General features: G+C 39.9%; 1 protein-coding gene across 1 annotated transcript in view; it reads left to right on the top strand.

The window, feature by feature from the left end:
• Window positions 1-27,400, top strand: part of LOC311119750 (son of sevenless homolog 2-like) — a gene marked incomplete at its 3' end in the record, with an annotated part of 95,301 nt that overhangs the window by 10,087 nt on the left and 57,814 nt on the right. Inside the window, exons 2-5 of the mRNA XM_084194408.1 lie at window positions 2,756-2,887; window positions 5,967-6,131; window positions 10,438-10,644; window positions 11,570-12,052. Of these exons, the coding sequence (XP_084050534.1) occupies window positions 2,756-2,887; window positions 5,967-6,131; window positions 10,438-10,644; window positions 11,570-12,052 (987 nt within the window). The remainder of the gene's footprint in view (window positions 1-2,755; window positions 2,888-5,966; window positions 6,132-10,437; window positions 10,645-11,569; window positions 12,053-27,400) is intronic.

Here is a 27,400-nt window from a genome sequence, read left to right as displayed (position 1 = left end):
TTTTTCTGGATTTTTTTGTTGTTATTCTGTCTCTCACTGTTCAAATAAACCTACCATTAAAATTATAGACTGATCATTTCTTTGTCAGTGGGCAAACGTACAAAATCGGCAGGGGATCAAATACTTTTTTCCCCTCACTGTAGTTTAGTAGCTACGGTCACACCCAGAACAGAGCTGAGACAATATCAATTTCAGTCCATTAAAAATAAGGCATTACAAAATCCACATCAAGAAAATAACCAGTTATCTGAGGCTGCATCCCAAATGACACCCTATTCACTAGATAGTGCACTACATAGGGAATAGGGTGTAATTTGTGACGTAGCCGGAGTCCATCTACAAACAGAGGAAAGTGCACTTCAGTTGTTGTTTGGCAAAGAGAAGGCATCTGAACCATTAGTGATATACAGGGCATTCAGAAAGTATTCAGACCCCTTCACTTTTCCCACCTTTTGTGAAGTTACAGCCTTATTCTAAAACTGATTGAATAAATGTGTTTCCTTCTCAATCAACACACAACACCCCATAATGACAAAGTGAAAACAGGTTTTTAGATTTTTTTGCAAATTTATAAAAAATAGAAAACAGAAATACCTTATTTACATAAGTATTCAGACCCTTTGCTATGAGACTTGAAATTGAACTCAGGTGCATCCTGTTTCCATTGATCATCCTTGAGATGTTTCTACAACTTGATTGGAGTCCACCTGTGGTAAATTCAATTGATTGGACATGATTTGGAAAGACATACACCTGTCTATATAAGGTCCCACAGTTGACAGTGCATGTCAGAGCAAAAACCAAGAAAATAGGATTTTTCTTTTTTCCTTTTTCTATGTAAGGTCCCACAGTTGTGGGTCCCCTGTAGCTCAGTTGGTAGAGCATGGTGCTTGCAACGTCAGGGTTGTGGGTTCGTTTCCCACGGGGGGCCAGTATGAAAATGTATGCACTCACTAACTGTAAGTCGCTCCTGGATAAGAGCGTCTGCTAAATGACTAAAATGTAAATGTAAATGTTAATGTTGACAGTGCATGTCAGAACAAAAACCAAGCCATGAAGTCGAAGGAATTGTCTGTAGAGCTCCGAGACAGGATTATGTCGAGGCACAGATCTGTGGAAGGGTACCAGAACATGTCTGCAGCATTGAAGGTCCCCAAGAACACAGTGGCCTCATCATTATTAAATGGAAGAAGTTTGGAACCACCAAGACTCTTTCTAGAGCTGGCCGCCCGTTCAAACTGAGCAATCTGGGTAGAAGGGCCTTGGTCAGGGAGGTGACCAAAAACCCGATGGTCATTCTGACAGAGCTCCAGAGTTCCTCTGTGGAGATGGGATAACCTTACAGAAGGACAACCATCTCTGCAGCACTCCACCAATCAGGCCTTTATGGTAGAGTGGCCAGACGGAAGCCACTCCTCAGTAAAAGGCACATGACAGCCCGCTTGGAGTTTGCCAAAAGGACTAAAGGACTCTCAGACCGTGAGAAACATGATTCTCTGGTCTGATTAAACCAAGATTGAACTCTTTGGCCTGAATGCCAAGGGTCACGTCTGGAGGAAACCTGGCACCATCCCTACGGTGAAGCATGGAGGTGGCAACATCATGCTGTGGGGATGTTTTTCAGCAGCAGGGACTGAGAGACTAGTCAGGATCGAGGGAAAGATGAACGGATCAAAGTACAGAGAGATCCTTGATGAAAACCTGCTCCAGAGCGCTCAGGACCTCAGACTGGGGCGAACGTACACCTTCCAACAGGACAACGACCCTAAGCACACAGCCAAGACAATGCAGGAGTGGCTTCAGGACAAGTCTCGGAAAATAGCTGTGCAGCGACGCTCCCCATCCAACCTGACAGAGCTTGAGAGGATCTGCAGAGAAGAATGGAAGAAACTCCCCAAATACAAGTGTGCCAAGCTTGTAGCGTCATACCCAAGAAGACTTGATGTCTGTAATCGCTGCCAAAGGTGCTTCAACAATGTACTGAGTAAAGGGTCTGAATACTTATGTAAATGTGATATTTCCATTTTTCTATTTGTAATAAATGTCAAAAAACGTATAAAAACCTGTTTTCGCTTTGTCATTATGGGGTATTGTGTGTAGATTGATGAGGGGAAAAACAATTTAATCAATTTTAGAATAAGGCTGTAACGTAACAAAATGTGGAAGAAGTCAAGGGGTCTGAATACTTTCTGAATGCACTGCACATGTTATTGTATACTATATACATATGTAAATAGATATTTCTGTATTTCAGTTTCAATAAATTTGTTAACATTAAAAAAAAAAAACATGTTTTCACTTTGTCATTATGGAGTATTGTGTGTAGACGGGTGAGATAAAAAAAATATATATTGAATCCATTTTGAATTCACACAAAATAACACAACATGTGGAATAAGCCAAGGGGTCTGAATAATTTCTGAAGGCACTGTATATGTTATTGGGTACTATATACATCAACATGCTGTGTGTGGCCCAGCCTCGCTCCGTGCAGGACGTGGAGGTGAGGCTCCGCCCCCTGACCATGACGCCTCACCTACTGGTCTACCTTACACACACCTGAACACGCTGCCTAGTACCTATTGGACAGTGGTCACGTCAATCACCGTTGATATCAACACATCACAGTTGAAGGGTCTGTCAATATGGATCATGTTTCATCTGCTACTGTGAAGTTTGATTAAACACTACTTCCAAATGTAAGAAAACATCTGATTTAACAGTATTTGCGCTTCCTCTCCCTCTGTCCAATCAGGAGCGGGTCCAGAAGACCTTCCCCCACCCCATAGATAAATGGGCCATAGCCGACGCCCAGTCAGCCATCGAGAAAAGGAAGAGGAGGAACCCCCTGCTGCTCCCCGTCGATAAGATACACCCCCTACTGAAGGTAGATACACCCCCTGCTGCTCCCCGTCGATAAGATACACCCCCTACTGAAGGTAGATACACCCCCTGCTGCTCCCCGTCGATAAGATACACCCCCTACTGAAGGTAGATACACCCCCTGCTGCTCCCCGTCGATAAGATACACCCCCTACTGAAGGTAGATACACCCCCTGCTGCTCCCCGTCGATAAGATACACCCCCTACTGAAGGTAGATACACCCCCTGCTGCTCCCCGTCGATAAGATACACCCCCTACTGAAGGTAGATACACCCCCTGCTGCTCCCCGTCGATAAGATACACCCCCTACTGAAGGTAGATACACCCCCTGCTGCTCCCCGTCGATAAGATACACCCCCTACTGAAGGTAGATACACCCCCTGCTGCTCCCCGTCGATAAGATACACCCCCTACTGAAGGTAGATACACCCCCTGCTGCTCCCCGTCGATAAGATACACCCCCTACTGAAGGTAGATACACCCCCTGCTGCTCCCCGTCGATAAGATACACCCCCTACTGAAGGTAGATACACCCCCTGCTGCTCCCCGTCGATAAGATACACCCCCTACTGAAGGTAGATACACCCCCTGCTGCTCCCCGTCGATAAGATACACCCCCTACTGAAGGTACAGTGTCTTCACTGACCTTTTCAACCTCTCCCTGACCCTGGTCTGTAATACCAACATGTTCCAAGCAGACCACCGTAGTCCCTGTGCCCAAGAACGCTAAGGTAACCTGCCTGAATGACTACTGCCCCGTAGCACTCATGTCGGTAGCCATGACGTGCTTTGAAAGGCTGGTCACGGCTCACATCAACACCATTATCCCAGAAACCCTAGACCCACTCCAATTTGCATACCGCCCCAACAGATTCACAGATGACGCAATCTCAGTCGCACTCCACACTGCCCTTTCCCACCTGGACAAAAGGAACACCTATGTGAGAACGCTGTTCATTGACTACAGCTCAGTGTTCAACACCATATTGCCCATAAAGCTCATCACTAAGCTAAGGACCCTGGGACTAAACACCTCCCTCTGCAACTGGATCCTGGACTTCCTGACGGGCCGCCCCCAGGTGGTAAGGGTAGGTAACAACACATCTGCCACGCTGATCCTCAACACGGGGGCCCCTCAGGGGTGCATGCTCAGTCCCCTCCTGTACTCCCTGTTCACCCACGACTGCGTGGCCAAGCACGACTCCAACACCATCATTAAGTTTGCTGATGACACAACGGTGGTAGGCCTGATCACCGATAATGATGAGACAGCCTATAGGGAGGAGGTCAGAGACCTGGCAGTGTGGTGCCAGGACAACAACCTCTCCCTCAATGTGAGCAAGACAAAGGAGATGATCGTGGACTACAGGAAAAGGAGGGCCGAACAGGCCCCCATTCACATCGACGGGGCTGTAGTGGAGCAGGTCGAGAGTTCCTTGGTGTCCACATCACCAACAAACTATCATGGTCCAAACACACCAAGAAAGTCGTGAAGAGGGCATGACAAAGCCTATTCCCCCTCAGGAGACTGAAAATATTTGGCATGGGTCCTCAGATCCTCAAAAGGTTCTACAGCTGCACCATCGAGAGCATCCTGACCGGTTGCATCACCGCCTGGTATGGCAACTGCTCGGCATCCAACCGTAAGGCGCTACAGAGGGTAGTGCGTACGGCCCAGTACATCACTGGGGCCAAGCTTCCTGCCATCCAGGACCTCTATACTAGGCAGTGATAGAGGAAGGCTCCCTGCCTGTGCCATTAAAACCCTACAACTTATCCAGAACGCCGCAGCCCGTCTGGTGTTCGACCTTCCCAAGTTCTCTCATGTCACCCCGCTCCTCCGCACACTCCACTGGCTTCCAGTTGAGGCTCGCATCTACTACAAGACCATGGTGCTTGCCAACGGAGCTGTGAGGGGAACGGCACCTCCTTACCTTCAGGCTCTGATCAGACCCTACACCCAAACGAGGGCACTACGTTCATCCACCTCTGGCCTGCTAGCTCCCCTACCTCTACGGAAGCACAGTTCCCGCTCAGCCCAGTCAAAGCTATTCGCTGCTCTGGAACCCCAATGGTGGAACAAGCTCCCCCACGACGCCAGGACAGCGGAGTCACTGACCACCTTCCGGAGACACTTGAAACCCTACCTCTTTAAGGAATACCTGGAATAGTAAAAGTAATCCTTCTACCCCCCCCCTCCCCCACCCCCCCCATAAAAAACAATAAAAAAAGTGGTTGTCCCACTGGCTATCATAAGGTGAATGCACCAATTTGTAAGTCGCTCTGGATAAGAGCGTCTGCTAAATGATGTAAATGTAAATGAAGGCCCTAAAAATTGTCAAAGACTCCAGCCACCCTAGTCATAGACTGTTCTCTCTGCTACCGCACGGCAAGCGGTACCGGAGCGCCAAGTCTAGGTCCAAAAGACTCCTTAACAGCTTCTACCCCCAAGCCATAAGACTGCTGAACAATTAATCAAATGGCCACCCGGACTATTTGCATTATTTTCTTAACTCTATTTTCTTAACTGCATTTCACTGTAAGGTCTACCTACACCTGTTGTATTCGGCGCATGTGACAAATCAAATGTGATTTGATTTGATACACCCCCTACTCAAGGTACTGTGGCAGGTAGACACACCCCCTACTCAAGGTCCTGTGGTAGACACACCCCCTACTCAAGGTACTGTGGTAGACACACCCCCTACTCAAGGTACTGTGGTAGACACACCCCCTACTCAAGGTACTGTGGTAGACACACCCCCTACTCAAGGTACTGTGGTAGACACACCCCCTACTCAAGGTACTGTAGACACACCCCCTACTCAAGGTACAGGTCTATAGTCCAATCAAGATGATTTACCTTCATCCTGTACTACACTGATGATATGGTCACCCGTCCTTATTCAGGACCTCCTTTAACAAGTCCTGGTTGGACGTCTCCCAGCTGATTCCCTCCTGATTCCAGGAATCCTCCAACCAGGATTTCTGGAAAACCTAAGAATTTGAGGACATTTTCTAGAATTTTGCAACCGTATTCCTTATACCATGCCTCTTCCCCTGCTGTTTGTCCCGTCAACAGGAGGTCCTGGGGTATAAGATAGACTACCACGTCTGCCTCTACATCGTGGCGGTTCTAGAATACATATCAGCTGACATCTTGAAGCTAGCAGGAAACTACGTTGGTAACATCCGACACTATGAGATCAGCCAGCAAGACATCAAAGTGTCCATGTGTGCAGACAAGGTAGCAAACTTACTATACCACTGTCTGTCTGTCTCTTTCTGTCCGTATGTCTGTCTGTCTCTTTCTGTCTGTATGTCTGTCTGTCTCTTTCTGTCCGTATGTCTGTCTGTCTCTTTCTGTGTAGACTGTCTGCCTCTTTCTGTGTAGACTGTCTGCCTCTTTCTGTCCATACAGTGGGGGAAAAAAGTATTTAGTCAGCCACCAATTGTGCAAGTTCTCCCACTTAAAAAGATGAGAGAGGCCTGTAATTTTCATCATAGGTACACGTCAACTATGACAGACAAAATGAGAAAAAAAAATCCAGAAAATCACATTGTAGGATTTTTAATGAATTTATTTGCAAATTATGGTGGAAAATAAGTATTTGGTCAATAACAAAAGTTTCTCAATACTTTGTTATATAACCTTTGTTGGCAATGACACAGGTCAAACGTTTTCTGTAAGTCTTCACAAGGTTTTCACACACTGTTGCTGGTATTTTGGCCCATTCCTCCATGCAGATCTCCTCTAGAGCAGTGATGTTTTGGGGCTGTCGCTGGGCAACACGGACTTTCAACTCCCTCCAAAGATTTTCTATGGGGTTGAGATCTGGAGACTGGCTAGGCCACTCCAGGACCTTGACATGCTTCTTACGAAGCCACTCCTTCGTTGCCCGGGCGGTGTGTTTGGGATCATTGTCATGCTGAAAGACCCAGCCACGTTTCATCTTCAATGCCCTTGCTGATGGAGGAGGTTTTCACTCAAAATCTCACGATACATGGCCCCATTCATTCTTTCCTTTACACGGATCAGTCGTCCTGGTCCCTTTGCAGAAAAACAGCCCCAAAGCATGATGTTTCCACCCCCATGCTTCACAGTAGGTATGGTGTTCTTTGGATGCAACTCAGCATTCTTTGTCCTCCAAACACGACGAGTTGAGTTTTTACCAAAAAGTTCTATTTTGGTTTCATCTGACCATATGACATTCTCTCAATCCTCTTCTGGATCATCCAAATGCACTCTAGCAAACTTCAGACGGGCCTGGACATGTACTGGCTTAAGCAGGGGGACACGTCTGGCACTGCAGGATTTGAGTCCCTGGCGGCGTAGTGTGTTACTGATGGTAGGCTTTGTTACTTTGGTCCCAGCTCTCTGCAGGTCATTCACTAGGTCCCCCCGTGTGGTTCTGGGATTTTTGCTCACCGTTCTTGTGATCATTTTGACCCCACGGGGTGAGATCTTGCGTGGAGCCCCAGATCGAGGGAGATTATCAGTGGTCTTGTATGTCTTCCATTTCCTAATAATTGCTCCCACAGTTGATTTCTTCAAACCAAGCTGCTTACCAATTGCAGATTCAGTCTTCCCAGCCTGGTGCGGGTCTACAATTTTGTTTCTGGTGTCCTTTGACAGCTCTTTGGTCTTGGCCATAGTGGAGTTTGGAGTGTGACTGTTTGAGGTTGTGGACAGGTGTCTTTTATACTGATAACAAGTTCAAACAGGTGCCATTAATACAGGTAACGAGTGGAGGACAGAGGAGCCTCTTAAAGAAGAAGTTACAGGTCTGTGAGAGCCAGAAATCTTGCTTGTTTGTAGGTGGCCAAATACTTATTTTCCACCATAATTTGCAAATAAATTCATTAAAAATCCTATGTATGATTTTCTGGATTTTTTTCTTCTCAATTTGTCTGTCATAGTTGACGTGTACCTATGATGAAAATTACAAGCCTCTCTCATCTTTTTAAGTGGGAGAACTTGCACAATTGGTGGCTGACTAAATACTTTTTTTCCCCACTGTCTGTCTGTCTCTTTCTGTCCGTATGTCTGTCTGCCTCTTTCTGTCCGTATGTCTGTCTGTCTCTTTCTGTCTGTATGTCTGTCTGCCTCTTTCTGTCCGTATGTCTGTCTGTCTCTTTCTGTGTAGACTGTCTGCCTCTTTCTGTGTAGACTGTCTGCCTCTTTCTGTCCGTATGTCTGTCTGCCTCTTTCTGTCCGTATGTCTGTCCGTCTCTTTCTGTCCGTATGTCTGTCTGCCTCTTTCTGTCCGTATGTCTGTCCGCCTCTTTCTGTCCGTATGTCTGTCTGCCTCTTTCTGTCCGTATGTCTGTCCGCCTCTTTCTGTCCGTATGTCTGTCTGTCTCTTTCTGTCCGTATGTCTGTCTGTCTCTTTCTGTCTGTATGTCTGTCTCTTTCTGTCCGTATGTCTGTCCGCCTCTTTCTGTCTGTATGTCTGTCTGCCTCTTTCTGTCCGTATGTCTGTCTGCCTCTTTCTGTCCGTATGTCTGTCTGTCTCTTTCTGTCTGTATGTCTGTCTCTTTCTGTCCGTATGTCTGTCCGCCTCTTTCTGTCTGTATGTCTGTCTGCCTCTTTCTGTCCGTATGTCTGTCTGCCTCTTTCTGTCCGTATGTCTGTCTGTCTCTTTCTGTCCGTATGTCTGCCTCTTTCTGTCCGTATGTCTGTCTGTCTCTTTCTGTCCGTATGTCTGTCTGTCTCTTTCTGTCCGTATGTCTGTCTGTCTCTTTCTGTCCGTATGTCTGTCTCTCTCTTTCTGTCCGTATGTCTGTCTCTCTCTTTCTGTCCGTATGTCTGTCTGTCTCTTTCTGTCCGTATGTCTCTTTCTGTCCGTATGTCTGTCTGTCTCTTTTTGTGTATCTGTTTCTGTGTGTCATTGTATGTCTCTGAGTCATCCCTCAATGCCAATCCACTCCAAAGTAGGTAGATATTCAGAAGGTATTCACACCCCTTGACTTTTCCCACATTTTGTTGTGTTACAGCCTGAATTTAAAATGGATTACATTGAGATTTTGTTTGGCCTACACACAATACCCCATAATGTAGAAGTGGAATTATGTTTTTAGAAATGTTTACAAATTAATTAAAACTGAAAGCTGAAATGTCTGAGTCAATAAATATTCAACCCCTATAAAATGGCAATCCTAAATAAGTTCAGGAGTAAAAATGTGCTTAACAAGTCACATAATAAGTTGCATGGACTCACTCTGTGTGCAATAATAGTGTTTAACATGATTTTTGAATGACTACCTCATCTCTGTACCCCACACATACAATTATCTGTTAAATCCCTCAATCGAGCAGTGAATTTCAAACACAGATTCAACCACAAAAGACCAGGGAGGTTTTCCAATGCCTCGCAAAGACGGGTTCCTATTGGTAGATGGGTAAGAAAAAAATAAGCAAACATTGAATATCCCTTTGAACACGGTGAAGTTATTGATTACACTTACACCAGTCACTACAAAGATACAGGCGTCCTTCCTAACTCCGTTGCTGGAGAGGAAGGAAACCGCTCAGGGATTTCACCATGAGGTCAATGGTGACTTTAAAACAGTTAAAGTTTAATGGCTGTGATAGGAGGAAACTGAGGATGGATCAACATTGTAGTTACGCCACAATAATAACCTAAATGACAGTGTGAAAAGAAAACATGCATCCTGTTTGCAATAAGGCATTAAAGTAAAACTGAAAAAAATGTGGCAAAGAAATTAACTTTATGTCCTGAATACAAAGTGTTATGTTTTGGGGCAAATCCAACACAACACATCACTGAGTACCACTCTTCATATTTTCAAGCATGGTGGTGGCTGCATCATGTTATGGGTATGCTTGTCATCGGCAAGGACTAGGGAGTTTTTTTAGGATAAAAATAAAAGGAATAGAGCTAAGCACAGGCAAAATCCGAGAGGAAAACCTGGTTCAGTCTTCTGGGAAACAAATTCACCTTTCAGCAGGACAATAAGCTAAATAACAAAGCAAAATATACACTGGAGTTGCTTACCAAGAAGACATTAAATGTTCCTGAGTGGCCTAGTTACAGTTTTGATTTAAATCAGCTTGAACATCTATGACAAGACTTGAAAATGGCTGTCTAGCAATGATCAACAACCAACTAGACAGAGCTTGAAGAATTTAAAAAAGAATAATGTGCAAATATTGTACAATCCAGGTATGCGAAGCTCTTAGCGACTTACCTAGAAAGATTCACAGCTGTAATCGCTGTCAAAGGTGATTCTAACATTTATTGACTCAGGGGTGTTAATACTTATGGAAATTAGATTTCTGTCTTTCATATTCTAAAAATATGCAAAAATATTCGCTTTGTGGTTATGGGGTATTGTGTGTAAATGGGTGTTTATTTTTATTTTTATTTAATCCATTTAGAATTCTGCCAGTAACAAAACAAAATGTGGAATAAGTCGAGGGGTATGAATACTTTCTGAAGGCACTGTACCTGGTTGACTTGGTAACCTGTCTCTGTGTGTCTGTACCAGATGTTTATGGACGTGTTTGACCAATGATGTCTCTGTCTCAGGTCCTAATGGACATGTTTGACCAGGACGAGGACATCGGTCTGGTGTCTCAGTGTACGGAGGAGCCGTCATCGTCGGGCGAGCTGACCTACGACGACCTGGTGCGCCTGGAGATCGCAGAGGAGCGCCAGTACCTCCGGGAACTCGACCTCATCATCAAGGTGTTCCGACATCACTTCCTGTTCAACAACAAGATCTTCACCCCTCAGGTGAGAACGTTAAGACAGGTTATTAACACCTTATGAACTGTTTATAAATGGCAGTCATCTTACAACAGTAGCCAACATAACACAGTAGACAGCTTACAAACACCTCACCAGTTTGGTTGACCACATAGCAAAGCCATTTGCAGCCAAATCCAGTGTAAGACCATGTTACGTTCCCCCAGCAAGAAAACCAAATAATGTCGCTCAAACAGACGGAAAAACTAACAAAGAGTCACTGACAACAACCAAAACGAAACAGGTGGGGTTTTAGGAGGGGTTCTGAAAGACACTGATGGGGGGGGTCCACTGAAAGCTGACTAGCATCAACAACTGGAACCTAAAAGACGCCCACCATCATCGCCCACTACATTTGCCCAAGAAGAGGCAAACAAAATTAAAACCCAAACCAAACTTAAAGACAGGAAGCAAACCACAAAGTGGAGCAAAATGAAATCAGGGAAGATCAGATAAAGGATTGTTTGACTAGAAATCAAATAGGGAGAGACAACTAAAGGTGTTAACCCTCCACATCTATCAAGACAACTGGAGGAGTTAACCCTCCACATCTATCAAGACAACTGGAGGAGTTAACCCTCCACATCTATCAAGACCTATCAATAAAATGTGATTTGAAGACCCCTGGAGCACTGGGCCAGCCACTCTTAAATAGCACCTGGGCCAGCACAGGTGAAACACCTTCCCACTAACGAGATGGCAACCAGCACAGCTTTAACACTTACTGACTAACGAGGTGACACCCTAACGGTGCGCCCTACGCGCTAACGAGCTCAAAACAAAAAATTGAAAAACCAAAGCCTGTAACAGACAATTAGAACTGAAGATTAGAACTGAACAGCTGTAATCAGCTAACGGGCTAATCTGGCCTGCAGTTGTAGTGTGCTGTGCTCAAATCAACTTCAACACTGAGACTCAAATCACCTTCAACACTGAGATTCATATCACCTTCAACACTGAGATTCATATCACCTTCAACACTGAGATTCATATCACCTTCAACACTGAGACTCATATCACCTTCAACACTGAGATTCATATCATCTTCAACACTGAGATTCATATAACCTTCAACACTGAGACTCAAATCACTTTCAACACTGAGAATCAAATCACCAGTTTAAACACTGAGACTCAACAACACACCTTCAACACTGAGACTCATATCACCTTCAACACTGAGACTCAAATCACCAGTTTAAACACTGATACTCAACACACCTTCAACACTGAGACTCAAATCACTTTCAACACTGAGACTCAAATCACCAGTTTAAACACTGAGACTCAACACACCTTCAACACTGAGACTCATATCACCTTCAACACTGAGACTCAAATCACCAGTTTAAACACTGAGACTCAACACACCTTCAACACTGAGACTCAAAATACTGTACCTTCAACACTTGTTTCTGCCACCGTCTCTTATGACCAAAAAGAGCTTCTGGATATCAGGACAGCGATTACTCACCTCGTATTGGACGAAGATTTTTTCTTCAACGAGTCGGACGCAAAGAATATTCTACAGACACCCGACAAGGCCCAAATCCCCGTCATTCGCATGAGAAAGAGACAGAGATATCGTGGACGTAGGTCGGGGTGCCTTGTAAAGATCCGACGGCGAGCGAGTAAACTGCCTCTTCCATCAATCCTATTAGCCAATGTTCAATCACTTGAAAATAAATTGGATGACCTAAGATTAAGGTTATCCTACCAACGGGACATTAAAAACTGTAATAGCTTATGTTTCACCGAGTCGTGGCTGAACGACGACATGGATAACATACAGCTGGCGGGATATACGCTACATCGGCAGGATAGAACGGCTGACTCCGGTAAGACAAGGGGTGGCGGTCTGTGTATATTTGCAAACAACAGCTGGTGCATAAAATCTAATACTAAGGAAGTCTCGAGGTTTTGCTCGCCTGAGGTAGAGTATCTCATGATAAACTGTAGACCACACTATATACCAAGAGAGTTTTCATCTATATTTTTCGTAGCTGTCTATGTACTACCACAAACCGATGCTGGCACTAAGATTGCACTCAATGAACTCTATACGGCCATAAGCAAACAGGAAAACGCTCATCCAGAGGCAGCGCTCCTAGTGGCCGGGGACTTTAATGCAGGGAAACTTAAATCTGTTCTACCTCATTTCTACCAGCATGTTAAATGTGCAAAACCGGACCATAACTCTATCCTCCTGATTCCTGCTTATAAGCAAAAACTAAAGCAGGAAGCATAAGTGACTCGGTCTGATGATGCAGATGCTAAGCTACAGGACTGTTTTGCTAGCACAGACTGGAATATGTTCCGGGATTCTTCCGATAGCATTGAGGAGTACACCACATCAGTCACTGGCTTCATCAACAAGTGCATCGATGACGTCGTCCCCACAGTGACCGTACGTACCCCAACCAGAAGCCATGGATTACAGGCAACATCCGCACTGAGCTAAAGGGTAGAGCTGTCGCTTTCAAGGAGCGGGACTCTAACCTGGACGCTTATAAGAAATCCCGCTATGCCCTCTGACAAACCATCAAACAGGCAAAGAGTCAATACAGGACTAAGATTGAATTGTACTACACCGGCTCTGACGCTCGTCGGATTTGGCAGGGCTTGAAAACTATTAGACTGTCACACCCTGGCTCTGGGACTCTATATGTTGAGCCAGGGTGTGTTCATTCTATGTGTTATATTTCTATGTTGGGGGTTCTAGTTCTTCTGTTTCTTTGTTGGCCTGAGTGACTCCCAATCAGAGGCAACGAGTGTCAGCTGTGGCTGGTTGTCTCTGATTGGGAGCCATATTTAAACTGTCTGTTTTCCCTTGGTGTTTGTGGGTTTTTGTTCCAGTTGGTCATTGTTACCTAGGACTTTACGAGTCGTTTTGTTGTTTTGTATCGTGTGTGCACTTTAACTAATTAAAGTATGTTCGCTCAACACGCTGCGCCTTGGTCCTCCTCTATTAACGACGATCGTGACAGAAAAACCCACCAGAACTGGACCAAGCAGCCTAGTGAGGAGCAGAGAGGGTGGACTTGGGAACAGTGGAGGAAGAGCTTCGACTGGGTCAAGCCGAATGAGGAGCTGAAGGGCGGGAATTGGAAGCAGAAGAGCGAGAGTTGGGCGAGAACTATAGAGGCCTGGCCCACGGGGAAGAGAGACTCCCAGAAATTTTTTAGGGGGGGGCTCACGACGTCGGGGCAGCAGGAGGCCGCGACAGTGCGGCCCAGCGGGTTGGCAGAGGAGGCCGCCAGGTTACGGGGGCCACTGGTCGAAGAGGGGATGGAAGGTGTAGAGGCACGGCGAGAGGTACTGGGGTGTGTTACCAGTCCGGTCCGGCCCATTCCAGATCCCTGCGTAGGGCCAGTGGTGTATGTCCCCAGTACGGTCCGGCCTGTTCCTGCTCCCCGTACCAGGCCAATGGTGAGAGTCTCCAGCCCGGTCCGGCCTGTCCCTGCTCCACGCACCAAGCCTACGGTGTGCGTCGTCAGCCCGGTCCGGCCTGTCCCTGCTCCTCGCACCAAGCCTACGGTGTGCGTCGCCAGCCCGGTTCGGCCCGTCCCTACTCCACGCACCAAGCCAGGGGTGCGCATCGTCAGCCCGGTCCGGCCCGTTCCTACTCTACGCACCAAGCCAGGGGTGCGCATCGTCAGCCCGGTCCGGCCCGTTCCTACTCCACGCACCAAGCCAGGGGTGCGCATCGTCAGCCCGGTCCGGCCCGTTCCGGCTCCACGCACCAAGCCAGGGGTGCGTGTCGTCAGTCCAGCACAACCCGTGCCTGGGTCACCAGTGCCTGGTAAGGTACCGGTCAGCGGCTCCACACTGGAGCCAAAGCGGTCCGCTTCTACGATGTCCGGTCCAGCTCCAGCCAGCGGGGCCAGACCGGACCAGGGGCGCCACAGGGGGAAGGTGGAAGGGTGGTGGTCAAGCCCGGAGCCGGAACCGCCTCCGAGGAGGAATGCCCACCCAGCCCTCCCCTGGTTTGTGTACGTTTAGGCGCGGTCGCAGTCCGCGCCTTTAGGGGGGGGTACTGTCACACCCTGGCTCTGGGACTCTATATGTTGAGCCAGGGTGTGTTCATTCTATGTGTTATATTTCTATGTTGGGGGTTCTAGTTCTTCTGTTTCTTTGTTGGCCTGAGTGACTCCCAATCAGAGGCAATGAGTGTCAGCTGTGGCTGGTTGTCTCTGATTGGGAGCCATATTTAAACTGTCTGTTTTCCCTTGGTGTTTGTGGGTTTTTGTTCCAGTTGGTCATTGTTACCTAGGACGTTACGAGTCGTTTTGTTGTTTTGTATCGTGTGTGCACTTTAACTAATTAAAGTATGTTCGCTCAACACGCTGCGCCTTGGTCCTCCTCTATTAACGACGATCGTGACATAGACTACAAAGGGAAGCACAGCCGCGAGCTGCCCAGTGACACAAGCCTACCAGACGAGCTAAATCACTTCTATGCTCATGTCGAGGCAAACACTGAAGCAAGCATGAGAGCATCAGCTGTTCCGGATGACTATGTGATCACGCTCTCCGTAGCCAATGTGAGGAAGACTTTTAAGCAGGTCAACATTCAAATCTGCTAAATGGCTAAAATGGGTCAAATCTGCTAAATGACTAAAATGGATCAAATCTGCTAAATGACTAAAATGGATCAAATCTGCTAAATGACTAAAATGGATCAAATCTGCTAAATGACTAAAATGGATCAAATCTGCTAAATGACTAAAATGGGTCATATCTGCTAAATGACTAAAATGGGTCAAATCTGCTAAATGACTAAAATGGATCAAATCTGCTAAATGACTAAAATGGGTCAAATCTGCTAGATGATTAGAATGGGTCAAATCTGCTAAAATACTTAAAATGAGTCAAATCTGCTAAATGACTAAAATGGGTCAAATCTGCTAAATGACTAAAATGGGTCAAATCTGCTAAATGACTAAAATGGGTCAAATCTTCTAAATTACTAAAATGGGTCAAATCTGCTAAATGACTAAAATGGGTCAAATCTGCTAATGACTAAAATGGGTCAAATCTGCTAAATGCTAAATGACTAAAATGGGTCAAATCTGCTATATGACTAAAATGGGTAAAATCCGCTAAATGACTAAAATGGGTAAAATCTGCTAAATGACTAAAATGGGTCAAATCTGCTATATGACTAAAATGGGTCAAATCTGCTAAATGACTAAAATGGGTCAAATCTGCTAAATGACTAACATGACTAAAATGGGTCATCTGCTAAATTACTAAAATGGGTCAAATCTGCTAAATGACTATAATGGATAAAATCTGCTAAATGACTAAAATGGATCAAATCTGCTAAATGACTAAAATTGGTCAAATCTGCTATATGACTAAAATGGATCAAATCTGCTAAATGACTAAAATGGGTCATATCTGCTAAATGACTAAAATGGATCAAATCTGCTAAATGACTAAAATGGGTCAAATCTGCTAGATGATTAAAATGGGTCAAATCTGCTAAAAGACTTAAAATGAGTCAAATCTGCTAAATGACTAAAATGGGTAAAATCTGCTAAATGACTAAAATGGGTCAAATCTGCTAAATGACTAAAATGGGTCATCTGCTATATGACTAAAATGGGTAAAATCTGCTAAATGACTAAAATGGGTCAAATCTTCTAAATGACTAAAATGGGTCAAATCTGCTATATGACTAAAATGGATCAAATCTGCTAAATGACTAAAATGGGTCATATCTGCTAAATGACTAAAATGGATCAAATCTGCTAAATGACTAAAATGGGTCAAATCTGCTAGATGATTAAAATGGGTCAAATCTGCTAAAATACTTAAAATTAGTCAAATCTGCTAAATGACTAAAATGGGTCAAATCTGCTAGATGATTAGAATGGGTCAAATCTGCTAAAAGACTTAAAATGAGTCAAATCTGCTAAATGACTAAAATGGGTCAAATCTTCTAAATGACTAAAATGGGTCAAATCTGCTAAATGACTAAAATGGGTCAAATCTGCTAATGACTAAAATGGGTCAAATCTGCTAAATGCTAAATGACTAAAATGGGTCAAATCTGCTATATGACTAAAATGGGTCAAATCTGCTAAATGACTAAAATGGGTCAAATCTGCTATATGACTAAAATGGATCAAATCTGCTAAATGACTAAAATGGGTCAAATCTGCTAGATGATTAAAATGGGTCAAATCTGCTAAAATACTTAAAATGAGTCAAATCTGCTAAATGACTAAAATGGGTCAAATCTGCTATATGACTAAAATGGGTAAAATCCGCTAAATTACTAAAATGGGTAAAATCTGCTAAATGACTAAAATGGGTCAAATCTGCTATATGACAAAAATGGGTCAAATCTGCTAAATGACTAACATGACTAAAATGGGTCATCTGCTAAATTACTAAAATGGGTCAAATCTGCTAAATGACTATAATGGGTCATATCTGCTAAATGACTAAAATGGATCAAATCTGCTAAATGACTAAAATGGGTCAAATCTGCTAGATGATTAAAATGGGTCAAATCTGCTAAAATACTTAAAATTAGTCAAATCTGCTAAATGACTAAAATGGGTCAAATCTTCTAAATGACTAAAATGGTTCAAATCTGCTAAATGACTAAAATGGGTCAAATCTGCTAATGACTAAAATGGGTCAAATCTGCTAAATGCTAAATGACTAAAATGGGTCAAATCTGCTATATGACTAAAATGGGTAAAATCCGCTAAATTACTAAAATGGGTAAAATCTGCTAAATGACTAAAATGGGTCAAATCTGCTATATGACAAAAATGGGTCAAATCTGCTAAATGACTAAAATGGGTCAAATCTGCTAAATGACTAACATGACTAAAATGGGTCATCTGCTAAATTACTAAAATGGGTCAAATCTGCTAAATGACTATAATGGATAAAATCGGCTAAATGACTAAAATGGGTCAAATCTGCTAAATGACTAAAATGGGTCAAATCTGCTAAATGACTAAAATGGGTCAAATCTGCTAAATGACTAAAATGGGTCAAATCTGCTAAATGACTAAAATGGATCAAATCTGCTAAATGACTAAAATGGGTCAAATCTGCTAAATGACTAAAATGGGTCAAATCTGCTAAATGACTAAAATGGGTCAAATCTGCTAAATGACTAAAATGGGTCAAATCTTCTAAATTACTAAAATGGGTCAAATCTGCTAAATGACTAAAATGGGTCAAATCTGCTAATGACTAAAATGGGTCAAATCTGCTAAATGCTAAATGACTAAAATGGGTCAAATCTGCTATATGACTAAAATGGGTAAAATCCGCTAAATGACTAAAATGGGTAAAATCTGCTAAATGACTAAAATGGGTCAAATCTGCTATATGACTAAAATGGGTCAAATCTGCTAAATGACTAAAATGGGTTTTAATCTGCTAAATGACTAACATGACTAAAATGGGTCATCTGCTAAATTACTAAAATGGGTCAAATCTGCTAAATGACTATAATGGATAAAATCTGCTAAATGTCTAAAATGGATCAAATCTGCTAAATGACTAAAATTGGTCAAATCTGCTATATGACTAAAATGGATCAAATCTGCTAAATGACTAAAATGGGTCATATCTGCTAAATGACTAAAATGGATCAAATCTGCTAAATGACTAAAATGGGTCAAATCTGCTAGATGATTAAAATGGGTCAAATCTGCTAAAAGACTTAAAATGAGTCAAATCTGCTAAATGACTAAAATGGGTCAAATCTTCTAAATGACTAAAATGGGTCAAATCTGCTAAATGACTAAAATGGGTGAAATCTGCTAATGACTAAAATGGGTCAAATCTGCTAAATGCTAAATGACTAAAATGGGTAAAATCTGCTAAATGACTAAAATGGGTCAAATCTGCTAAATGACTAAAATGGGTCATCTGCTATATGACTAAAATGGGTAAAATCTGCTAAATGACTAAAATGGGTCAAATCTTCTAAATGACTAAAATGGGTCAAATCTGCTATATGACTAAAATGGATCAAATCTGCTAAATGACTAAAATGGGTCATATCTGCTAAATGACTAAAATGGATCAAATCTGCTAAATGACTAAAATGGGTCAAATCTGCTAGATGATTAAAATGGGTCAAATCTGCTAAAATACTTAAAATTAGTCAAATCTGCTAAATGACTAAAATGGGTCAAATCTGCTAGATGATTAGAATGGGTCAAATCTGCTAAAAGACTTAAAATGAGTCAAATCTGCTAAATGACTAAAATGGGTCAAATCTTCTAAATGACTAAAATGGGTCAAATCTGCTAAATGACTAAAATGGGTCAAATCTGCTAATGACTAAAATGGGTCAAATCTGCTAAATGCTAAATGACTAAAATGGGTCAAATCTGCTATATGACTAAAATGGGTCAAATCTGCTAAATGACTAAAATGGGTCAAATCTGCTATATGACTAAAATGGATCAAATCTGCTAAATGACTAAAATGGGTCAAATCTGCTAGATGATTAAAATGGGTCAAATCTGCTAAAATACTTAAAATGAGTCAAATCTGCTAAATGACTAAAATGGGTCAAATCTGCTAAATGACTAAAATGGGTCAAATCTGCTAAATGACTAAAATGGGTCAAATCTTCTAAATTACTAAAATGGGTCAAATCTGCTAAATGACTAAAATGGGTCAAATCTGCTAATGACTAAAATGGGTCAAATCTGCTAAATGCTAAATGACTAAAATGGGTCAAATCTGCTATATGACTAAAATGGGTAAAATCCGCTAAATGACTAAAATGGGTAAAATCTGCTAAATGACTAAAATGGGTCAAATCTGCTATATGACTAAAATGGGTCAAATCTGCTAAATGACTAAAATGGGTCAAATCTGCTAAATGACTAACATGACTAAAATGGGTCATCTGCTAAATTACTAAAATGGGTCAAATCTGCTAAATGACTATAATGGATAAAATCTGCTAAATGACTAAAATTGGTCAAATCTGCTAAATGACTAAAATGGGTCAAATCTGCTAAATGACTAACATGACTAAAATGGGTCATCTGCTAAATTACTAAAATGGGTCAAATCTGCTAAATGACTATAATGGATAAAATCTGCTAAATGACTAAAATGGATCAAATCTGCTAAATGACTAAAATTGGTCAAATCTGCTATATGACTAAAATGGATCAAATCTGCTAAATGACTAAAATGGGTCATATCTGCTAAATGACTAAAATGGATCAAATCTGCTAAATGACTAAAATGGGTCAAATCTGCTAGATGATTAAAATGGGTCAAATCTGCTAAAAGACTTAAAATGAGTCAAATCTGCTAAATGACTAAAATGGGTCAAATCTTCTAAATGACTAAAATGGGTCAAATCTGCTAAATGACTAAAATGGGTGAAATCTGCTAATGACTAAAATGGGTCAAATCTGCTAAATGCTAAATGACTAAAATGGGTAAAATCTGCTAAATGACTAAAATGGGTCAAATCTGCTAAATGACTAAAATGGGTCATCTGCTATATGACTAAAATGGGTAAAATCTGCTAAATGACTAAAATGGGTCAAATCTTCTAAATGACTAAAATGGGTCAAATCTGCTATATGACTAAAATGGATCAAATCTGCTAAATGACTAAAATGGGTCAAATCTGCTAATGACTAAAATGGGTCAAATCTGCTAAATGCTAAATGACTAAAATGGGTCAAATCTGCTATATGACTAAAATGGGTAAAATCCGCTAAATTACTAAAATGGGTAAAATCTGCTAAATGACTAAAATGGGTCAAATCTGCTATATGACAAAAATGGGTCAAATCTGCTAAATGACTAACATGACTAAAATGGGTAATCTGCTAAATTACTAAAATGGGTCAAATCTGCTAAATGACTATAATGGGTCATATCTGCTAAATGACTAAAATGGATCAAATCTGCTAAATGACTAAAATGGGTCAAATCTGCTAGATGATTAAAATGGGTCAAATCTGCTAAAATACTTAAAATTAGTCAAATCTGCTAAATGACTAAAATGGGTCAAATCTTCTAAATGACTAAAATGGGTCAAATCTGCTAAATGACTAAAATGGGTCAAATCTGCTAATGACTAAAATGGGTCAAATCTGCTAAATGCTAAATGACTAAAATGGGTCAAATCTGCTATATGACTAAAATGGGTAAAATCCGCTAAATTACTAAAATGGGTAAAATCTGCTAAATGACTAAAATGGGTCAAATCTGCTATATGACAAAAATGGGTCAAATCTGCTAAATGACTAAAATGGGTCAAATCTGCTAAATGACTAACATGACTAAAATGGGTCATCTGCTAAATTACTAAAATGGGTCAAATCTGCTAAATGACTATAATGGATAAAATCGGCTAAATGACTAAAATGGGTCAAATCTGCTAAATGACTAAAATGGGTCAAATCTGCTAAATGACTAAAATGGGTCAAATCTGCTAAATGACTATAATGGATAAAATCTGCTAAATGACTAAAATGGATCAAATCTGCTAAATGACTAAAATTGGTCAAATCTGCTATATGACTAAAATGGATCAAATCTGCTAAATGACTAAAATGGGTCATATCTGCTAAATGACTAAAATGGATCAAATCTGCTAAATGACTAAAATGGGTCAAATCTTCTAAATGACTAAAATGGGTCAAATCTGCTAAATGACTAAAATGGGTGAAATCTGCTAATGACTAAAATGGGTCAAATCTGCTAAATGCTAAATGACTAAAATGGGTAAAATCTGCTAAATGACTAAAATGGGTCAAATCTGCTAAATGACTAAAATGGGTCATCTGCTATATGACTAAAATGGGTAAAATCTGCTAAATGACTAAAATGGGTCAAATCTTCTAAATGACTAAAATGGGTCAAATCTGCTATATGACTAAAATGGATCAAATCTGCTAAATGACTAAAATGGGTCATATCTGCTAAATGACTAAAATGGATCAAATCTGCTAAATGACTAAAATGGGTCAAATCTGCTAGATGATTAAAATGGGTCAAATCTGCTAAAATACTTAAAATTAGTCAAATCTGCTAAATGACTAAAATGGGTCAAATCTTCTAAATGACTAAAATGGGTCAAATCTGCTAAATGACTAAAATGGGTCAAATCTGCTAGATGATTAAAATGGGTCAAATCTGCTAAAATACTTAAAATTAGTCAAATCTGCTAAAAGACTTAAAATGGGTCAAATCTGCTAAATGACTAAAATGGGTCAAATCTGCTAAATGACTAAAATGGGTCAAATCTGCTAAATGACTAAAATGGGTCAAATCTGCTAAATGACTAAAATGGATCAAATCTGCTAAATGACTAAAATGGGTCAAATCTGCTAAATGACTAAAATGGGTCAAATCTGCTAAATGACTAAAATGGGTCAAATCTGCTAAATGACTAAAATGGGTCAAATCTTCTAAATTACTAAAATGGGTCAAATCTGCTAAATGACTAAAATGGGTCAAATCTGCTAATGACTAAAATGGGTCAAATCTGCTAAATGCTAAATGACTAAAATGGGTCAAATCTGCTATATGACTAAAATGGGTAAAATCCGCTAAATGACTAAAATGGGTAAAATCTGCTAAATGACTAAAATGGGTCAAATCTGCTATATGACTAAAATGGGTCAAATCTGCTAAATGACTAAAATGGGTCAAATCTGCTAAATGACTAACATGACTAAAATGGGTCATCTGCTAAATTACTAAAATGGGTCAAATCTGCTAAATGACTATAATGGATAAAATCTGCTAAATGACTAAAATTGGTCAAATCTGCTATATGACTAAAATGGATCAAATCTGCTAAATGACTAAAATGGGTCATATCTGCTAAATGACTAAAATGGATCAAATCTGCTAAATGACTAAAATGGGTCAAATCTGCTAGATGATTAAAATGGGTCAAATCTGCTAAAAGACTTAAAATGAGTCAAATCTGCTAAATGACTAAAATGGGTCAAATCTTCTAAATGACTAAAATGGGTCAAATCTGCTAAATGACTAAAATGGGTGAAATCTGCTAATGACTAAAATGGGTCAAATCTGCTAAATGCTAAATGACTAAAATGGGTAAAATCTGCTAAATGACTAAAATGGGTCAAATCTGCTAAATGACTAAAATGGGTCATCTGCTATATGACTAAAATGGGTAAAATCTGCTAAATGACTAAAATGGGTCAAATCTTCTAAATGACTAAAATGGGTCAAATCTGCTAAATGACTAAAATGGGTCATATCTGCTAAATGACTAAAATGGATCAAATCTGCTAAATGACTAAAATGGGTCAAATCTGCTAGATGATTAAAATGGGTCAAATCTGCTAAAATACTTAAAATTAGTCAAATCTGCTAAATGACTAAAATGGGTCAAATCTGCTAGATGATTAGAATGGGTCAAATCTGCTAAAAGACTTAAAATGAGTCAAATCTGCTAAATGACTAAAATGGGTCAAATCTTCTAAATGACTAAAATGGGTCAAATCTGCTAAATGACTAAAATGGGTCAAATCTGCTAATGACTAAAATGGGTCAAATCTGCTAAATGCTAAATGACTAAAATGGGTAAAATCTGCTAAATGACTAAAATGGGTCAAATCTGCTAAATGACTAAAATGGGTCATCTGCTATATGACTAAAATGGGTAAAATCTGCTAAATGACTAAAATGGGTCAAATCTTCTAAATGACTAAAATGGATCAAATCTGCTAAATGACTAAAATGGGTCATATCTGCTAAATGACTAAAATGGGTCAAATCTGCTAATGACTAAAATGGGTCAAATCTGCTAAATGCTAAATGACTAAAATGGGTCAAATCTGCTATATGACTAAAATGGGTCAAATCTGCTAAATGACTAAAATGGGTCAAATCTGCTATATGACTAAAATGGATCAAATCTGCTAAATGACTAAAATGGGTCAAATCTGCTAGATGATTAAAATGGGTCAAATCTGCTAAAATACTTAAAATGAGTCAAATCTGCTAAATGACTAAAATGGGTCAAATCTGCTAAATGACTAAAATGGGTCAAATCTGCTAAATGACTAAAATGGGTCAAATCTTCTAAATTACTAAAATGGGTCAAATCTGCTAAATGACTAAAATGGGTCAAATCTGCTAATGACTAAAATGGGTCAAATCTGCTAAATGCTAAATGACTAAAATGGGTCAAATCTGCTATATGACTAAAATGGGTAAAATCCGCTAAATGACTAAAATGGGTAAAATCTGCTAAATGACTAAAATGGGTCAAATCTGCTATATGACTAAAATGGGTCAAATCTGCTAAATGACTAAAATGGGTCAAATCTGCTAAATGACTAACATGACTAAAATGGGTCATCTGCTAAATTACTAAAATGGGTCAAATCTGCTAAATGACTATAATGGATAAAATCTGCTAAATGACTAAAATGGATCAAATCTGCTAAATGACTAAAATTGGTCAAATCTGCTATATGACTAAAATGGATCAAATCTGCTAAATGACTAAAATGGGTCATATCTGCTAAATGACTAAAATGGATCAAATCTGCTAAATGACTAAAATGGGTCAAATCTGCTAGATGATTAAAATGGGTCAAATCTGCTAAAAGACTTAAAATGAGTCAAATCTGCTAAATGACTAAAATGTGTCAAATCTTCTAAATGACTAAAATGGGTCAAATCTGCTAAATGACTAAAATGGGTGAAATCTGCTAATGACTAAAATGGGTCAAATCTGCTAAATGCTAAATGACTAAAATGGGTAAAATCTGCTAAATGACTAAAATGGGTCAAATCTGCTAAATGACTAAAATGGGTCATCTGCTATATGACTAAAATGGGTAAAATCTGCTAAATGACTAAAATGGGTCAAATCTTCTAAATGACTAAAATGGGTCAAATCTGCTATATGACTAAAATGGATCAAATCTGCTAAATGACTAAAATGGGTCATATCTGCTAAATGACTAAAATGGATCAAATCTGCTAAATGACTAAAATGGGTCAAATCTGCTAGATGATTAAAATGGGTCAAATCTGCTAAAATACTTAAAATTAGTCAAATCTGCTAAATGACTAAAATGGGTCAAATCTGCTAATGACTAAAATGGGTCAAATCTGCTAAATGCTAAATGACTAAAATGGGTCAAATCTGCTATATGACTAAAATGGGTAAAATCCGCTAAATTACTAAAATGGGTAAAATCTGCTAAATGACTAAAATGGGTCAAATCTGCTATATGACAAAAATGGGTCAAATCTGCTAAATGACTAACATGACTAAAATGGGTCATCTGCTAAATTACTAAAATGGGTCAAATCTGCTAAATGACTATAATGGGTCATATCTGCTAAATGACTAAAATGGATCAAATCTGCTAAATGACTAAAATGGGTCAAATCTGCTAGATGATTAAAATGGGTCAAATCTGCTAAAATACTTAAAATTAGTCAAATCTGCTAAATGACTAAAATGGGTCAAATCTTCTAAATGACTAAAATGGGTCAAATCTGCTAATGACTAAAATGGGTCAAATCTGCTAAATGCTAAATGACTAAAATGGGTCAAATCTGCTATATGACTAAAATGGGTAAAATCCGCTAAATTACTAAAATGGGTAAAATCTGCTAAATGACTAAAATGGGTCAAATCTGCTATATGACAAAAATGGGTCAAATCTGCTAAATGACTAAAATGGGTCAAATCTGCTAAATGACTAACATGACTAAAATGGGTCATCTGCTAAATTACTAAAATGGGTCAAATCTGCTAAATGACTATAATGGATAAAATCGGCTAAATGACTAAAATGGGTCAAATCTGCTAAATGACTAAAATGGGTCAAATCTGCTAAATGACTAAAATGGGTCAAATCTGCTAAATGACTATAATGGATAAAATCTGCTAAATGACTAAAATGGATCAAATCTGCTAAATGACTAAAATTGGTCAAATCTGCTATATGACTAAAATGGATCAAATCTGCTAAATGACTAAAATGGGTCATATCTGCTAAATGACTAAAATGGATCAAATCTGCTAAATGACTAAAATGGGTCAAATCTTCTAAATGACTAAAATGGGTCAAATCTGCTAAATGACTAAAATGGGTGAAATCTGCTAATGACTAAAATGGGTCAAATCTGCTAAATGCTAAATGACTAAAATGGGTAAAATCTGCTAAATGACTAAAATGGGTCAAATCTGCTAAATGACTAAAATGGGTCATCTGCTATATGACTAAAATGGGTAAAATCTGCTAAATGACTAAAATGGGTCAAATCTTCTAAATGACTAAAATGGGTCAAATCTGCTATATGACTAAAATGGATCAAATCTGCTAAATGACTAAAATGGGTCATATCTGCTAAATGACTAAAATGGATCAAATCTGCTAAATGACTAAAATGGGTCAAATCTGCTAGATGATTAAAATGGATCAAATCTGCTAAATGACTAAAATGGGTCAAATCTGCTAAATGACTAAAATGGGTCAAATCTGCTAATGACTAAAATGGGTCAAATCTGCTAAATGCTAAATGACTAAAATGGGTCAAATCTGCTATATGACTAAAATGGGTCAAATCTGCTAAATGACTAAAATGGGTCAAATCTGCTATATGACTAAAATGGATCAAATCTGCTAAATGACTAAAATGGGTCAAATCTGCTAGATGATTAAAATGGGTCAAATCTGCTAAAATACTTAAAATGAGTCAAATCTGCTAAATGACTAAAATGGGTCAAATCTGCTAAATGACTAAAATGGGTCAAATCTGCTAAATGACTAAAATGGGTCAAATCTTCTAAATTACTAAAATGGGTCAAATCTGCTAAATGACTAAAATGGGTCAAATCTGCTAATGACTAAAATGGGTCAAATCTGCTAAATGCTAAATGACTAAAATGGGTCAAATCTGCTATATGACTAAAATGGGTAAAATCCGCTAAATGACTAAAATGGGTAAAATCTGCTAAATGACTAAAATGGGTCAAATCTGCTATATGACTAAAATGGGTCAAATCTGCTAAATGACTAAAATGGGTCAAATCTGCTAAATGACTAACATGACTAAAATGGGTCATCTGCTAAATTACTAAAATGGGTCAAATCTGCTAAATGACTATAATGGATAAAATCTGCTAAATGACTAAAATGGATCAAATCTGCTAAATGACTAAAATTGGTCAAATCTGCTATATGACTAAAATGGATCAAATCTGCTAAATGACTAAAATGGGTCATATCTGCTAAATGACTAAAATGGATCAAATCTGCTAAATGACTAAAATGGGTCAAATCTGCTAGATGATTAAAATGGGTCAAATCTGCTAAAAGACTTAAAATGAGTCAAATCTGCTAAATGACTAAAATGGGTCAAATCTTCTAAATGACTAAAATGGGTCAAATCTGCTAAATGACTAAAATGGGTCATCTGCTATATGACTAAAATGGGTAAAATCTGCTAAATGACTAAAATGGGTCAAATCTTCTAAATGACTAAAATGGGTCAAATCTGCTATATGACTAAAATGGATCAAATCTGCTAAATGACTAAAATGGGTCATATCTGCTAAATGACTAAAATGGATCAAATCTGCTAAATGACTAAAATGGGTCAAATCTGCTAGATGATTAAAATGGGTCAAATCTGCTAAAATACTTAAAATGGGTCAAATCTGCTAAAATACTTAAAATTAGTCAAATCTGCTAAATGACTAAAATGGGTCAAAT

This window comes from Coregonus lavaretus (assembly GCF_964263955.1).
Source record: "Coregonus lavaretus genome assembly, contig: HAP1_SCAFFOLD_1356, whole genome shotgun sequence".
NCBI classification, from domain to species: domain Eukaryota; kingdom Metazoa; phylum Chordata; class Actinopteri; order Salmoniformes; family Salmonidae; genus Coregonus; species Coregonus lavaretus.
The sequence above is the reverse complement of the archived record's forward strand: the minus strand, read 5'-3'. Positions and strand labels throughout refer to the sequence as shown.